Source organism: Chiloscyllium punctatum, chromosome 7 (assembly GCF_047496795.1).
Source record: "Chiloscyllium punctatum isolate Juve2018m chromosome 7, sChiPun1.3, whole genome shotgun sequence".
NCBI classification, from domain to species: Eukaryota; Metazoa; Chordata; class Chondrichthyes; order Orectolobiformes; family Hemiscylliidae; genus Chiloscyllium; species Chiloscyllium punctatum.
The window spans coordinates 68,557,014-68,575,510 of NC_092745.1; the positions used below are offsets into that span (position 1 = coordinate 68,557,014).

General features: G+C 40.2%; 1 protein-coding gene across 3 annotated transcripts in view; it reads left to right on the top strand.

Moving 5' to 3' along the window:
* Positions 1-2,970: 2,970 nt before the first annotated feature.
* Positions 2,971-18,497, top strand: part of uchl5 (ubiquitin carboxyl-terminal hydrolase L5) — a 39,678-nt gene continuing 24,151 nt past the window's right edge. For 2 of the 3 annotated variants that reach the window (XM_072573912.1, XM_072573914.1), the window contains exons 1-3: positions 2,971-3,129; positions 7,612-7,675; positions 14,603-14,708. In XM_072573912.1, coding sequence (XP_072430013.1) covers positions 3,054-3,129; positions 7,612-7,675; positions 14,603-14,708 — 246 coding nt within the window. In that variant the 5' untranslated portion in view covers positions 2,971-3,053. Of the gene's footprint in view, positions 3,130-3,161; positions 3,577-7,611; positions 7,676-14,602; positions 14,709-18,497 lie in introns of those variants that run through there. The other variant, XM_072573913.1, reaches the window with a different exon arrangement.

Here is an 18,497-nt window from a genome sequence, read left to right on the forward strand (position 1 = left end):
TGGAAGCATAGTGATGCAGGGTCTTTTCCATGTAAGAACAAATCCTATCCCTAAATGTTGCAAGTTTAAATTTTTTCTTTGATAATGCCAACTCTGAAAAGTGAAAATTCTTCTGTCCTGCCGAATGATACATCTGAAAACATCATTCTTCAATTCTGCCTCTGAATCAATCAGTCACTACTCTATGACATCAGCTGCTTTAAACTGGCTTCTCTGCTTTAGCATAGCCCATAATGCAATGAAATAAAAACAATCTACTGTGAATGTTGAAAGTCTGAAACAAATACAGAGAATGCTGGAGAGACTCAGTTCTGAAGAAGAGTCATCAAACGTGAAACATAAATTCTGCCTTCTCTCTTCACAGCTGCCAGACCTGCTGATTTCCTCTAGCTGTGCTGGTTTCAGTGCACTGGACCTGCCTCTCTCTCCTGATGTCAAAATTAAATATTTGAAAGCCACCATAATCTATTTTCAAGATGGTAAGGCATCAATTTAGTTAAGCAAGATACCATGCTAATTAACTGAGAGTTAAAGCAATTGGTGAACTCTGAAGCAAGATAACTGCAATAATCCTTTTAATCCTTTTTCTTCTGCTAACACAAACATGTTTTATGATAAACCTTTATATGCAAAAAAGGTTGTCTCCTCTAAGAGAATTTAAACCTTATCATGTCTTGCTATCCAGATATCTGTAATGTTACATCTCCATTTATATCCTATGTCCTCAACCCCTCTTTATCCCCATTGAATTAGTACATATATAATTATTTATTATTACCACGTTAGATATTCTCTGCTGTTCCTCTTCTTGTAGTAAATGGTCTCATGTTCAAATTCTTCTTGTCAATTTGCAGATTAGCTTGTGATGAGCCTGGAACAATAGCATCTTATATTGTTGATAGAACCTGCTGACCGGTCTTTGCATGATGTCAGCTTCTTCTTTAAGTCTAACCACCACTGTAATTCATTGATTAAGTAAATGTACAGAACAACAGTGATGATCATATTTCCTTTGTAATACTTAACTACAGTAATGATATAAAAATAGACACACCATTTTAGATTAGATTACAGTGTGGAAACAGGCCCTTTGGCCCAACAAGTCCACACCGACCCGCCAAAGCGCAACCCACCCAGACCCATTCCCCTACATTTACCCCTTCACCTGACACTACGGGCAATTTAGCATGGCCAATTCACCTAATCTGCACATTTTTGGATTGTGGGAGGAAACCAGAGCACCCGGAGGAAACCCACTCATACACCTTATTCCATCACAAAAATCCAACAGTTTAAATTGTTAGTGACTCTCACTGAGTTCAAATTAATAGGATGATTACAGCAGCCAAATGTCTGAGCAATAACTAGAATGCAAAGTTATCTTTGTTTTCAAAAGTTGGCTTAGATGTTGTCATCAAAAATCTGATCTAAGGCTATGAAACCAGCTGTTCTGTGAATGCAGCTCCTTGAGCTCTATATTTAGCTCATTAATGGCATTTTTAAAAAAGTATTACATCAAGATTCTCCCTCTGGTGACTGTGCCTGAAAACCCAAAATGTGACAAGGAAGTTAATACATAGTAGTTCTGAGGAAGTGTCACTGGATTTGAAAAGTTATGCCTGCTTTCTCTGCACAGATGCTCCCATGCCTGCTGAATTCTCCACAAATATCGGGGTTGTTCTCAGAGAGTAGAAACCAGAAAAGAGCAACATAGCAATGTCTTTATCAACAGAAGAGGTATCCAAAGATGTGAAACTTTAAAGGGTTCAGAAAAAAGTTACAAGGATGTTGCCAGGGTTGGAATGTTTGTGCAACCGGAAGAGGCTGAATAGACTACTTTCCCTGGAGTGTTAGAGGCTGAGGGGGTGACCTTGTAAAAGTTTATAAAATAATGAGGGGCATCCATAGGGTGAATAGACAAGATGTTTTCCCTGGGGTGGGGGATTCCAAAACTAGAGGGTGTTGGTTTAAGGTGAGAGGAGAAAGATTTCAAAGGGACCTAAGGGGCAACGTTTTCACAAAGAGGGTGGTGCATGTATAGAATGAGCTGCCAGAAGAAGTGGTGGAGGCCAGTACAATTACAACATTTAAAAGGCATCTGGATGAGTATATGAACAGCAAGGGTTCAGAGCAATATGGGCAAAATGCTGGCAAATGGGCTAGATTAATTTAAGATATCTGGTCGGCATGGATGATTTGAACTGTAGGGTCTATTTCCATGCTGTACGACTCTATGACTTCCATATTGAAAATATCCACCAACTAAAACTGGTCTCCTCAGATATAGGTAGTTCTCTTATAACACCATAGTTTGGTTGCTGTGAGATCTTGCTTTATGAGGAAATTGTGCAATACCAGCACCATTTAAACTATTGGGGCCAGAATCATGTTATAGCCAGCTATGGAAAGTTTGTATTTTACAAATATCAGTCCAAATCAGGCAATCGTCTTAAAGCTAATTGTAGAAATACGTGCTTTGGGGGATTGCCTGTACTTTCTCCCTATCACCGGTTCAACTGATAACAAAATAAAACACAGTGTTCAAAGAAAATCAAATACACTTTTTCTTTGGTACTGTCCAGGTTGTTTTGCAGTCATGCCTAGGAGGGAAGTGTTTCATTCAATCTTGGAGAGTTGACAATGATAGGATGAAGCTAACTAGTTACTGATGAAGGAGCAGCGCTCTGAAAGCTAGTGCTTCCAAATAAACCTGTTGGACTATAACCTGGTGTTGTATGATTTTTAACTTTGTCCACCCCAGTCCAAATCCCACACCTCCACATCAATGATAGGGTGAGATAGGATGCTACGAGACCTCCAGCATCCCTGCTGTCAATCTCCTCCTGCCATGGTCCAGCTTGCTGTCGGTTGTCGTGGAAACTAGCGGCGCGCTTGCGTGGACGATGGGTAGGCGTGGCCGAGGCGGGTTGGGGTTGAGGTTGGGGGCGGGGGCAGAGTGGCCGGGGCGCGGGGTGTGCCGGGAAGGCTGTGTTGGCCTCCTGTACTCCAGGAGTTTGCCAGCCCTGTGCGAGTCGCAGGCGCATGCTGCAGAAATGGCGGGCAGTGCCGGGGAATGGTGCCTGATGGAAAGTGATCCGGGAGTTTTCACAGAGCTAATCAAGGGTTTCGGTACGGCCGTAAACACTCCTGTGCTCTTCGCGTGGTTTAGCTGTAGCGGCCGATAGGGATGGAGCTGGAGGGCGAGTGGCCAAGATGACACTGAGAGAGGGAGAGCGAGCTGCTGCCTCTGGCCTGCTTGCTGCAGCCTGGAGCTGACTGCAGGTCCACTCATGCTGTCTCGAAGGAGCAGGAAGCATTACTTGAACATAACTGCACCTGCGGAGTGATCGTACTGATTTTGTTTTTATTTCCTCCCGGGCAGTTGTTGTTTCCTTTTGGTCATTTGTCTGGCTTTCGTTGCAGTTGTTGCTCGCACTGGAGCATGTCAAGTTAGGCCCAATCTATGAGCTTCCTCTCCAGCGAGCTTGCGAGAGAGTTGATAGTTTTGTTTGCAGTGCAACAGAATTTAAATGTTGCCAGTACTCACCTCGCGACACGATTTCAAGGCCGCAGAAGGTGAGGCGAAGTTTGAAAGATATTACGTCTCGTTTGTAATAACTTTGCTTGCTTTGCCCTAACCAGCCCACTAATGCCCAGATTGGGTTCCGTCAGGGCCACTCAACTCCTGACCTCAGTGCAGCCTTGGTTCAAACAAGGACAAAAGAGCGGAATCCCAGAGGTGAGATGAAATACTTACTGCAGTAGGTATCAAGGCTGCATTTAACTGACTATGGTGTTGAGGAGCCTGAACAAAACTGGAGTAAGTAGGAACACTCCCCCGGTTGGAGTTATACATAGCACAAAGTGTTACTTGGAGGTCAGTTGGTGTCTCAGTTCTATAGCATCTGTGCAGGAGTTTGTCAGGTTAGTGTCCTAGATCCAACTGTCTTAAGGATCTTCATTGATAACCTACCATCAAAAGGTCGAAGTAGGGAATCTGATGAGTCATACTGAAGCAGACTATGTTCAAATGCAAGAACACCTGGACAGTATCCAGATTTGGACTGAAAGTGACATGTAACACACAAATGTGAAAATAGAATTGACTATCTTACTGTCTGTTGCCATTACTGAATCCCCAGTTCCAATATTTTGGCAGTCACCATTGACCAGAAAATGAACTGGATAATAGCAGACCAGAGATTAGGAATCCTGCAGTGAGTGCCTCACCTCTTGCTTCCCCAAAGCTTGTCCACATTTAGAGGGCATGAGTCGGAAGTGCAATGGAATACTCTTGGACGAGTTCCAACAACACTCAAGAAGTTTGAAACCATCCAGGATGTTGTGGCCCACTTGATTGGTACCACACCTTCAAACATCTACCACTACTGACGCTTTGTTGAAAGAGTAAAACTATCAACTCGATTTTGTTCTTGATCCATCTGGGGTATCCTCTCTCTCCAATAGTGTAATGTTTACATTTGTCAGTATAGCTTTTTTTTTCTTCTCTATCCTTTCTGAATGATTTGTATTCTTGAATATTTAATACCCAGTACTGCTCTTTTATGAGTCAAGTTTCTGTCATTGTTCAAGCACATTTCCAGGACTCAGTGTCTCACTGTTCTTTCATTAGGTCAAAATTGTTGAACTCACTCCCTAAGTACACTGATGGTTCAAAAAAATCTGGATGCCAGATTCTCAAGGGCAATTAGAAATGTGTAATAAATGCTGGTTTTGCTATCAGTACCAGTGAATAAATTTAAAAGGTTATAATGAAGCAAATTAATTTTTTTTTTCATTTTCATACTGTTAATTAGAAGGTATTTATAAATGACTTGGGATCGGTTAGCTCAGTTGGCTCAGCGGTCCAGAATAATACCAACAGCATTATATTGATTTCTGTTCTGACTGGGTTAGACTTGGGACCGATCTACTTTTCCTACCCTGAGAATGAAAGAAGATGGCAAGCCACCACTGACAAAAACTGCCAGTTGAAGCTGACAAAGAGCCAAAGATCTAGGGCAGAGTACTCAGATGGATTGTATTGCTTAATTGTATAATTGATGCAATGAACATGATGGCCTTAAATGTCAAATGGACGGCGTTCACAGAGGCATGACATACAAACCTCCAGATAGAGGAGATAAAATACAGAGAGTAAATGTTAACCTCATCATGATGGCTATGTATAGACTCTTGGTGTGCAAACCATCAAATAGCGCAACATGCTGAAGTTCTACCTGTCCCGAATATTGTGAACAATGGGTTTGTCCACATTGAGATGGAATGCTCCAAATAGTTACATCTTGCCACACTATCTGTCCCTCTTGGAAATATTTGTACAGAACAATACCTTTTAACTACAGCTTTCTTAAGTAGTGGTTAACGTGTAACATGCTAGAGACCCTGTAATAAAAGGAAAGGACTGCTCCTGCCAGTTGGTTCCCATTAGAATGCTACATTACAAATAAGTCCCAAGATGCAGCCTTAACTAGTAGTGAGAAATGTCTTTCCAGTCATAATCTTCCTATGTGCCCAGAGTCATACTCTTTCTCACACGGCTGTTGATGTGTCTGTGGTGGGGGAAGAGAATGTTGGGGTACCTCCTTTTGGACTGTGCCTTTGTAAAGAGGTTCTTGAGAGATTAAATAGTTCATTTGTGGTTCATTATTCACAGCTCTATGATGCAGGACTCTGCTGGGCAGCTCTCGGATGCACATCAAACCAACATAACCAACTTGAACACAACCTGTTCAAGGTCCATCAACTCAATGAGTGACATTTTTATACAAAGAGTTGTCCTTGACCCAGTGTTACAGACAGAGATACATTCCAAGGTCCAGGACTGTGTGCTAACTTGAGCACTAAACTTTGAGGCAGCTGTCCCAAGCATGATGGGGTAATATCACCATGGGCAGCACGGTGGCACAGTGGTTAGCACTGTTGCCTCAGCGCCAGAGACCTGGGTTCAATTCCCGCCTCAGGCGACTGACTGTGTGGAGTTTGCACATTCTCCCCGTGTCTGTGTGGGTTTCCTCCCACAGTCCAAAAATGTGCAGGTTAGGTGAATTGGCCATGCTAAATTGCTCGTAGCGTTAGGTGAAGGGATAAATGTAGGGGAATGGGTCTGGGTGGGTTGCACTTCGGTGGGTCGGTGTGGATTTGTTGGGCCGAAGGACATGTTTCCACACTAAGTAATCTAATCTAATCTTAAAATGTAATCTAATCTAAAAATTGCCGAATGCCTTTCAGCCGGAGTATGCCGAGAGGCTGGAACCTGTGTAGAACTCCCTTTGCCTTTATGCATGATGAGGATTATAGATTGTGAGCATGGAGAACAGTGAAATTGCATTGAGATGCCTCAGCATAGGACATGGTGCAGAGAGAAAAGAATATTTCTATTGCACTTCCTATAATTTTCACTTTGAAAGTTCATCCGAAACGTCATGTCTGCTTTCTTTCCACAGATGCTGCCAGACGTGCTGAGTTTCTCCAGCAATTTGTGTCATGTGATTAGGTTAGACCAACACATAACATACTTATATAATTTGGAGGAAATGGTATTGAAAGTCCTTGAGACAGAATAAGATTCAGGTGTTTTTGAACACAGATAATTGAGATTTACAACAAAAAGTGAAGAAGTGATGCATTTGGCTCTTCAAGACTGCCCGCGAGGACATGTGATTCAACAGCTAGTGCTCTGCTTCGTCTGAAACGTCCAGAACAAACCTACTATCCCTTAATCCCCTTACCACCCAAAAACCTGTAAGTCTTTGATTTGGACGTAATTAATGGTTAAGCATCAATAGCTCTCAGAGAGAAAATTCTAAAGGTTCACAACCTTTTGAGTGAAGAAATGTCTCTGTATCTCTGTCCTAAATGACCAATCTCTTGTTCAGAGACATGGCTGTAAATTTTAGATCTCCCAGCCAAGGGAAATAGTTTCTCGGCATGTTGAATCGGATTTTAATTTGCAGGCATCTGTGAGAACAAACTCAACACTTAGACAAAGATTCAAAAACAAACTTGAACTGAAAAATGTTCAGTCTTTATTTAAAAAAAACACTGCATGCAGCTTTTTTTGGCTAAAAAACATGAGGGAGAAACCAAAGGATCCCAAGCTTTCCACGTTTTTTGTGCCTTTACAAAGGAAAGGATAACCTTAATATACTTTAAAATATACTGAGAAGTGACAAATTATCATGAAATGTTTGTCATTTGTAACACTGAACTTTGCCTTACTGGTTTTCCAAAACATCACATCATTCCATAACTTTGTTTCTGTGCACGGATATTTTATTTATGCTAAAATCTGCAGTTCCAAATAAATAAGGAGCTGTTACAAAGTTAGAGATTAGGTATGCATTCAGCTTGTGTCATATTTACTATCTCGGACCTATTGCCACAGTCCATTTTAACTTATTGATCTATAACTTGAGAGTTGGCCAAATTTTTTCCCATCATACAATGTTAAATAATATCACAATACCACAGGTATCCACCCTCCCAAGGTGATCTAATTAAAACAATTAGTTGGCACTGCATAAGACAAATCTTAGAAATATGCAAGAAATTGGACTCCTATTTAACAGCACTGGTGTTGTTTTTCAGGGTGCAAAGGTGTTCAGGTAGAAGAAATATGGAGCCTAGAACCAGAACACTTTGACAAGTTAAAGTAAGTAACCAGGCCTAAGTAAAACACAGCTTGAAAAATTGTTATTTTTGTTTCAGTTCTGTTTTATCTAGACATACAATAAAGAAATCAGCACATTGGTTAGGGGAAGATCACTATGGTAAACATCTATTGGATAGCAACAGACTTCAAGAGGATGTGGACAGAGTGGGGAAATCGCAGACAGGTGAAGATGCACAAGTGCACATTGATATGCTTTGGTGGGAAGAATGAGGAGAGGCAAGAAATATTCGGAAGTACAATTTTAATAGGAGTTAAGAAACAGTGATTTGAGGGTGAACATACACTCATTTTTATGAAGGACAAGTTGAGAAGGTTCATTAAAGAAGACTTTATTAAAAGGAATAGACTTCACAAGCCATGGAGCTATGTTAACGCTGTATGACACACCAGGTATATCCCAGTCGAAGTTTTGTGTCCGATCTGGCAACTACATTATAGGAGAGATGCCAAAATCTTGGAAAGGGTGTGGTGGGTAAGATTGAACTAGAGTGGCACCAAAGGTGAGGAATTTTAGGCACGTAGAAAAACAAAGAAGTTGGGTTTGTTCTTTTTAGAGCACAAAAGGTTAAGCAGTGGTTTAATCAAGGTCTTCAAGATCATGAAGTGTTTTGACAGGGTAAATGAGGAGCAACTATTTGAAGCGGCAAAAGCATCAGTATGGGGAAGGGGTGGGAGAAAGAGATGAGTTGGCTAGCTTTTACAAAGACAAAGCTGAATAACCAACTTCAGAGGGTATCACTATATTACAAGCTACAGGAATAAACCCTTTGCTGCACTTGTCAGTGTGGATATTCTGATATTTCGTTTGTAGTTCCACATGAATAATTTTTCCAACTCCTCAATTACTAGGCATTAAAGGTTTTAATAATTTTTGTTTAAAATGTATGTATATATGAGTGTGAAACTGAATAATCTGATAATGGATTATCCTGGGAATATGAATAAGGTAATCTTATTAGATTTCTCTTAGACTTTCCTATTTCTAATGTCTCATTTGGCATTCGTCAGATTCCTCAATGCTGTGTTGTTGTTTTTTGGGGCTTTAGTAGTAGTTGAAAGGAAAAAAAACGTGGTTCTATTTGGAGAGCTTTGCTGTTTCTGAAGATTAGTTATGGAGTTTCTAAAGTATAATGCATTATACGTTGGAAAATGGCTTGCAAAATTTTAGTCAAGCCTCTTGGCAATGCTATTATTTGTTGTATCATGTTTTATCTCCACCTCAGTGGGGTGGCTCAGTGGTTAGCACTGCTGCCTCACAGCGCCAGGGATCCAGGTTCAATTGCAACCTCGGGCGACTGTGTGTGGAGTTTGCACATTCTCCCAGTGTCCGCATGGGTTTCCTCCCACAATCCAAAGATATGCACGTTAGGTGAATTACCCATTGTATTCAGGGATGAGATGCATTAGTCAGGGGTAAATGTAAGTAATAGGGTAACGGAATGGATCTAGGTGGGTCTGTGTGGACTTCTTGGGCAGTTGGCCTGTTTCCACACTTTTAGGATTCTATGATTAATTGTAATTTTGCAAATGGTAAAACCCCTTAATAAGAGACAATTTGTTATGCAGCAGGAACTGTTGATGCAGTTCTTAATGTACTCTATAACACGCATTATTTTGGGGCAGAAGTGCCTTTTTCCAATGTTTGGATATGGCAGCAAAGCTACCTGTGGCAGACTTTGTTCCAGAGATGGATGTAGACCACAAATTTGTTGAGGTGAGCAAATAATGCCAAACAAATTTGACTGTGCCAACATGAATATCAGTATTACTGAAATCCTGAGACCTTAAGAGTACATAGTTCCAAAAGTGCATTAAGTAGGTGGCAAATATAGAGCATAAACGTATCCAAATCTACCAAGGAATCTTAAAGAAATGTCAAAGTGATTGGCAGTAGAAACATGATAGGAAGTTTTATATTTCAGGATGTATTTAAAAACTAGGTGAGCTGAAGAGAAGATACTATGCACTACAAATAGTGGGAATGTGCAAGTAACCGATGTACATGATATGATCTCATTTCTGACTGTTTATGTGCTTAACTTCAATGTCCATTATTTATGTGAGCAAAATGATTGCATAAAATTCCTGTCCAATAGAGATTTTAAATTTTTAAATATTTAAATATTATTTGAGCCACGTCAAAACTAAATTTTTTTTGTAAAATTATTGGTACTCCACTGACTAATCCCTGAATTTCACAATGCATCAATAGCAATACTAACTCATACAAAAGTAATCAATGTTAAAGGTAGCTGTGATAATACTAGGTGTCCATTATTAATTTAATAAGATGCCCTTGAATGATTCTAATATAGTAATCTGATGTTTATATTCAGAGGACTGTGGTGGGCATTAAAAAAACTCTACCTTTTGCTATGTGGTTAATGATTTGGTTGCATGAGCACATACATTATGTGTGCATTTAAATCTTTCTGAAATGTTAAACAAGTTTTCTCATGTCTGAAAACAAATTTATTCTGAATAAACCGCAGTAGAATGTGAAAAATATGAAGAAAAGTTCAAGGTGCGTTGTTTTTGGCCGACAAATCAAAAGTATATCAGTTTGTTCATCTGAGTGCTGCTTAAGCCCTTATATTTCCAGTAGTTTTTAAGTACAGGTATTTGGTTTACAAATCGTGAACCCCAAAAGTCCTGATGTTTTGGTAGGAAATCCGATGATAAAATAGATTTCAGTCTAATTTGTATTTTGGCATAATAAATTTTATTCGGATGTAAAGTCCAAATGAACTGCAAACTGATGAAAGTGCAGGACTGCTCAAAACATTAGATTGATGTTGAGCCATGGAGTTGGCATTCTTTGCTAAACCAGAAAGTTGTATTCCTGTTTTAATTTGTGAAATATTTGGTTAATACAGTCATTGAATCAGAGTTATAACTAGGTTTAATAAATCTGAAACAAATGAACGTGTTTTTACATGAGTACAAATTAGGTGCAGGCCCAAAGTATCTGTTCTATCTTTCATAAGATCTTGGCTGATCTGACTACCCTATATTCTTGCTCAGCCCTTTACTTATCAAAAATCCATCCATCTCTGCCTTAAAAATATTCAAGGACCTTTTAAGGAAGAGTTCTAAAGACTCACGACCCTGTGTGAGAAAAGATAATCCTTCCTGTATCTGTCTAAAATGGGTGAACCCTTGTTCAAGATTCTCCCACATGAGGAAACATCCTTTCCGCATCCACGCTTTCAATATCCCTTAGAATCTTTTATGTTTCGATCAAGTCATTTAAACTCCCAACATGCAAGTCTAGCAATCTCACCTTCGCCATGAGGCAAGCAGTGGTTGGCACAGTAGCAGCTGCAAATCATTAACCACATAGCAAAAGGTAGAGTTTTTTTTAATGCTCACCACAGTCCTCTGAATATAGACATCAGATTACTATATTAGAATCATTCAAGGGCATCTTATTAAATTAATAATGGGCACCTAGTATTATCACAGTAGCAGCTGCTGGGCAGGACTTAGCCCATCATGAGTGAAAGTATGCCCTGCATGGGGAAGAGCAAGCCTTTGTGGGGAAAGGTCAGAGTGGAGTGTCTGCAGATACATGGCTTAAGAGAGGATTGTAATGTTTAACTTTATTTCTTCATTTTTCTACTTTATGCTAAGAAGAACTGTAGCGTTGAATTTTTTAAATATATTTTTCTATTTCTATACCTAAGATTTTGTGCCTAGGTACTCTTATACCTAAAATGGTATTGGGAATAGCGACATTGTACACTCTTCACTGTACTCTTGTACCCCTGTATTTGAGTACATGTGAAAATAAAACCTAAATCTAAATCTTTTCTAATAAGACAACTTATACATTTCAGGTATAAGACTAGTAAATCTTCTCTGAACTACTTCCACAGCATTTATATTCTTCCTTAAATAAGGCATCCTCTACCGTATACAGTACTCCAGATGTGATCGGATCAGTGCCCTGTATAATTGAAGTGTATTCTCCATGCACATATGTTCAATCGAAATAAACTAACATTTACTAGCTTTCCTAATTACTTGCTAAACCTGCATACTGACGTTTTGTGATTCATGTAGTAGGGTAGTTGGTTCCCTCTGCCTCTCAAAGCTTTGCAACTCTCACCATTTAGTCAGTATGCTGTTTATACTTATTACCAAAATGGATAAGTTTCACATTTTCCCACATTATTCCATATTTGCCAGGTCTTTGCCTACTTAATCTGTCTTTACAGCCTCCTTCTGTCCTCTTCATGACTGACATTCCTGCCTGTCTCTGTCATTGGCAAGTTTAGCAATTATGCCTTCTGTCCCTTTATCCAAGTAATTTTTAAAAATTTCACTCATGGGATGTGCGCGTCACTGGCTGGTTATTGCCCGTTCATAGTTGTCCTTCAGAAGGTTGTGGTGAATTGGTTTCGTAAACTGCTGTTGTTAAGGAGGAAGTTCCAAACATTGAGCCAATTGACACTGAAGGAACAGTGATGTATTTCCAAGTCAGGATTGTGAGTGTGAGCTTGGAGTTAATAGTTTCCCATGTATCTGCTGCCCTTGTTCTTAGATGGAAATGGTCTTGTGTTTGAAAAATGCTGTTGAAGGAGCCTTGGTGAATTTCTGCAGTGCATCTTGTAGGCGATGCATGCAGCTGCTATGAACTTGGATGGTGGAGTGAGTGGATGTTTGTAGGTGTGGTGCCAATCAAGTGGGCTGCTTGTTCGTGTATGGTGTCAAGTTTCTTGAGTATTGCTGGAGCTGTACTGATCCAGGCAGGTGGGAATTATTCCATCACACTCCTGACATTTAGGTGTTGGACAGGCTTTGGTGAGTTACTAATTACAGGATTCTTAGCCTCTGACCTGCTCTTGTAGTCATTGTATTTGTATGTTTCATTCATTTCAGTTTCTGGTCAGTGGTGACCTAAAGAATATTGGTAGTGGGAGTTTTAGTGATGGTAATGCCTTTGAACATCAAAGAATGATAGTTAAATTCTCTCTTGCTATAGAAATAGTAAAAGGTTGAGGCACTTCACTGATTATATCTTGCCACACAAAGTAAACCATTTATGCCTTGTGCTTCCTGTTACCTAGCCAATCTTCTAACCATGGCACAATGTTGACCTGTACATCATGGGTTTTTATTTGACCTGTGACACTTCAGATTCCTTCTGAATACTTTATCCACAGCACATGGTACTTCCTCAAAAGACTCTGTCAAAATGCTGTTGGCACTGCCTGAATTATCTTGAATTTTTCTGAGTGCCCAGCTATAATGTCTTTAATAATAGCTTGTAACAAGTTTTTTAAAATCTTCTCTATGGCAGATGTTGAGCTGACTGGCCTATAGTTTCCTGCTTTTTGTCTCCCTCTATTAGAGAATAAAGGCATTACACTTGTGAGTTTCCAATTTAATGGAACCTTCCCTGAGTCGAGGGAATTTTGACAATTGACAACATTGAGTTCTCCAATTTCAAATAAGCTCCCTTCCCAGCCCCTCCCCCCTCCTTTCCACTCGTCACAGACACCTACTGAATTTATTCCTCCCGTTGACCAACCAGGACGTACCCTCTGCCCGTCTTCACCTATCCTTTCTTCACCACCCTGCCCCGGCCATTCTTTTTATCTGCAGCTCCGCCTACACCCACTCCCAGTCCTTAAAAAGGGTTACATCCAAAAAAATGACTTCTCCACCTCCTGGTGCTGCTTGGCTTGCTCTGTTCCTCCAGCTTCCTGCCTGTCTAAATTAAACCTTAAGCACCAACTATCTGGTATAAAGATGTTACAGCAATGTCCATCAGGACCTGAGATCTTAGCAGCCAGCATCTCCAACAGTTTGCTCAGTATCGCTTCCGTGATGATTTATTGTAATTTTCTTCAGTTCCACCCTCCCTTTTGTTTCCTATTTACATAGAACATAGAATAGTACAGCACAGAAAAGGCCCTTCGGCCCATGATGTTGTGCTGAAGATTATATCTAATCTAAAACAAAATGACCATATACACATCCCTCAATTCACTGCTGTCCATGTGCATGTCCAGTAGTCACTTAAATGTCCCGAATGACTCTGCTTCCACCACCACCTCTGGCAACGCATTCCATGCATTCACAACTCTCTGCGGAAAGAACCTACCTCTGACGATTCCTCTATACCTTCCTCCTGACCCTTTGTGGCAGTCAATCCTGCCCTGGGGAAGAGTCTCTGGCTATCGAATCTATTCATGCCCCTCATTTCCTAATCCTTTACTGACTGAAGGAACCTGTTACCTAGCAATCCACGCAAATATGGGGAGAATATGCAAACTCAACACAGACAGTTGCCCGAGGTTGGAGTCAAACTCAGGTCTCTGCCACTGTGAGATAGCAGTGCTAACCACTGCGCCACTGTGTCACCTACGTTTCTAGGATATAACTTGTGTCCTCTCTAATAAAAAGTGATGCAAAATATCTGTTAAGTTTACCTACCATCTCCTTATTTTCCATCCAACAACTTACCACTTAAGCAGCTTGCTTTCAATGAATTATCATGATTCAGTATATACGTTGATGGAACAGAAGTGAGTTTGGAATCTCAGTTGTAATAGGAAGGAAAGATTTTTTTATTTGATTTGCCCGATGCTTAAAGATTTACAGAATTTGAACTAAACACCTGCTCAGCCTGCTTGTGATATTTGTACAAATTCTTCAAACATGCTTCTAGAGCAAGGAACTTGCATTTTTCAAGTGCAAGATCTCAAGCACTTTCAGCCCAGTCGTAGTGCATTTGTGATAGTTTGCTATATCTAGTAGTGAACCCACATACTAACCATTTGGTCTGATCAAAGTGATCACATTAATGTTTTAATAGAGATGGATGGGTGTATGTATTTCATGTAATGATTTACAAAATTATCATTTGAAAACTTCAGTATTTGTCATTCTTTCTAGACCAGTTCATGGCCTCATCTTCCTATTCAAGTGGCAGCCAGGAGAAGAACCAGCAGGATCCATTGTCCAAGATTCAAGACTTGAGAAGATTTTCTTTGCTAAACAGGTAAGCTTAATGATTATACTTTATTAATTGGAAATGAAAGACAATTACAAAACAGCTGGATAAAAGCTATTATTTTATAGCTAAAGCAGTCAGGAAGAATTCTTCTTGCAATCTCATTTTCAGTTACCTGGAATAAATGTGCCTCAGTACGGACTAGGGAAGCTGGAAAAAAACTATCCAAGAAAGACTGAAAAGAAAACCAATTTACAAAATGAAGCATATAATTTAGACTGACCTCACTACTCTCAACAACAGCTTGATTTTGTCTTTAACTTAATAAAGCAATCTAGGGCATTTTATTGCTGGGTTATTAAGTAATATTTGGCATTTGGAGGTAGATTTTGGAGGGAATCATCAAGACCAAAAGGAAGATGGAAAATTCGAGGGAGGGATTTCCTTTGCATTTGGCTTCGATAGCTGAAGGTACCATGGAGCAATTTAAAATCTAGACTGAAAAGCCAGGTTGAGTGCTGATAATCTGGAGGACTGGATGAGACTAAAGATGTCATGGGATTTACAAACAAGGATGAGAATTTTAAAATCAAAGTTGTCCTTCGCAGAGTTATAAGTAACCCCAGCACAGCTCATTAGCGTGGAGTATTGATCACAGTTGTATATTGTGTTGGCTGATCTTCTGTCTTTTTTCTGATTATCAGATAATTACATGGCAATAAATTTTCGTCCCAGTTGTTTTCTGGACATCAGAGAAAATGAGGGTTAGAAATTATGATTTAACACGTGAAAAGTTGGAGGCATGGTTGTCACTATGCTTCAGCTGCCTGATTAGTCTCAATTATCACATATTCTACTGACCTGTTCACTGTTGGCTGACAAGTCTATTTTTTCACGTTGCATATATACACTCAACAACACCTGAAGGTTATTATTTGTCCTGTTCAAACCCCTTCTCATAGAGTCATAGAGATGTACAGCACGAAAACAGACCCTTCAGTCTAACTCATCCATGCCAACCAGATATCCCAACCCAATCTAGTCCCACTTGCCAGCACCCGGCCCATATTCCTCCAAACCCATCCTATTCATATACCCATCCAGATGCCTTTTAAATATTGCAATTGTACTAGACTCCACCACTTCCTCTGGCAGTCCATTCCACACATACACCATCCTCTGCGTGAAAAGGTTGCCCCTTAGGTCTCTTTTCTTTCTTTCCCTTCTCACCCTAAACCTATATCCTCTAGTTCTGGACTCCCCAAGGGAAAAATGCCTTGTCTATCTACCCTATCCATGCCCCCCGAGAGCTTATAAACCTCTATAAGGTCACCCCTCACCCTCTGACGCTCCAGGGAAAACAGCCCTCGCCTAGTCAACCTCTCCCTATAGCTCAAATCCTACGAAGCTGGCAACGTCTTTTTAAATCTTTTCTAAACCCTTTCGAGTTTCACACCATCCATCCGATAGGAAGGAGACCAGAATTACATGCAGTATTCCAAAAGTGGCCAAACCAATGTCCTGTATTGCCGCAACATGACCTCCCAATTCGTGTACTCAGTATTTTGACCAACAAAGGGAAGCATACCAAATACCATTCTTCACTATCCACCTACAACTCCACTTCCAAGGAAATATGAACCTGCACTCCAAGGTCTCTTTGTTAAGCAACATGCCTTAGGACCTTACAATTAAGTGTATAAGTCCTGCTAAGATTTGCTTTCCCAAAATGCAGCACCTCGCATTTATCTAAATTAAACTCCATCTGCCAATCCTCAGCCCATTGGCTCATCTGAACAAGATCCCGTTGTAATCCGAGGTAACCATCTTCGCTCCCCATTACACCTCCAATTTTGGTGTCATCTGCAAACTTACTAACTATACCTCTTATGCTCACATCCAAATCATTTAAATAAATGATCAAAAGTAGTGGACCCAACACCGATCTTTGAGTCACTCCACTGGTCACAGGCCTCTCGTCTGAAAAATAATCCTCCACCACCACCCTCTGTCTTCGATCTTTGAGCCAGTTCTGTATCCAAATGGCTAGTTCTCCCTGTATTCCATGAGATCGAACCTTGCTAACCAGTGTCCCAGGAACTATGAAGTCCATATAGATCATGTCCATTGCTCTGCCCTCATCAATCCTCTTTGTTACTACTTCAAAAAATTCAATCAAGTTTGTGAGACATGATTTCCCACGCACAAGCCATGTTGACTATCTCATATCAGTCCTTGCCTTTCCATATACATGTACATCCTGTCCCTCAGAATTCCCTTCAACAACTTGCCCACCACTGACATCAGGTTCACTGGTCTATAGTTCCCTGGCTTGTCCTTACCACATTTCTTAAACAAAGGCACCACGTTAGCCCACCTCCAGTCACAGGTGACTATCGATGATACAAATATCTTCGCAAGAGGCCCAGCAATTACTTGCCTAGCTTCCCACAGAGCTCTAGGGTACACCTGATCCGGTCTTGGGAATTTATTCGCTTGTCTGCGTCTCAAGACATCCAGCACTTCCTTCTCTGTAATATGGACATTTTTCACAATGTCATCATCTATTTCCCTACAATCTATATTTTCCATATCCTTTTCCACAGTAAACGCATGCAAATCCCTCATTTAGTGTCTCTCCCATCTCTTGCGGCTCCACACAAAGGCCGTCTTGCTGATCTTTGAGGGGTCCTATTCTCTCCCTAGTTACCCTCTTGTCCTTAATGTATTTGTAAATGCTGTTTGGATTCCCCTTAACTCTACTTGCCAAAGCTATCTCATGTCCCTTTTTTGCCCTCCTGATTTCTCTCTCAAGTATACTCTACTGCCGTTATACTCTTTTAAGGATTCACTTGATCTATCCTATCCATACCTGACACATGCTTCCTTCTTTTTCTCAACTAAACCCTCAATTTCTCTAGTGATTTAGCATTCTCTATACCTACTAGCCTTTCCTTTCACCCTATCAGCAATATACTTTCTCTGGACTCTTGTTATCTAATTTCTGAAGGCTTCCTATTTTCTAGCCATTCCTTTACTTGTGAACATCTGTCCCCAATCAGATTTTGAAAATTCTTGCCTAGTACCATAAAAATTGGACTTATTCCAATTTAGAACTTCAACTTTTAGATCTGGTCCATCCTTTTCCATCACTATTTTAAAACTATTAGAATTATGGTCGCTGGCCACAAAGTGCTCCCCCACTGACACCTCCGTCACCTGCCCTGCCTTACTTCCCAAGAGTAGGTCAAGTTTTGCATCTTCTCTCGTAGGTACATCCACATACTGAGTCAGAAAATTGTCTTGTACATGCTTAACAAATTCCCCTCCATCTAAACCTTTAAAAATAAGGCAGTCCCAGTCAATGTTTGGAAAGTTAAAATCCCCTACCATAACCACCCTATTATTCTTACAGATACCTGAGATCTCCTTCCAAATTTGTTTCTCAATTTCCCTCTGACTATTAGGGGGTCTATAATACAATCCCAATAAGGTGATCATCCGTTTCTTATTTCTTAGTTCCACCCAAACCTCTCTTGAAAATTATATATTATTACTTCTATGAAAGTATGAACACTACTGTATTTTGATATAGAATTAAAGCTTGAAATGTAGCTCTTTTGTAGTTATACATAATTTAAGGTAATGTCTTATGGATGTTGCTGGAAACAAGGCACATTGCCAAAGGTTTTTCATCTTGTAGTCATCTGAACAAACATGAGAATACTAATTTCAAATGATCACAATAATTCATAATACAGGAGGAAAGGAATGCTAATCGGTTGGCACGTTAACTGTAATTGGCTGAGCATTGCTATGAAGAAGAAGCTGAGAAGC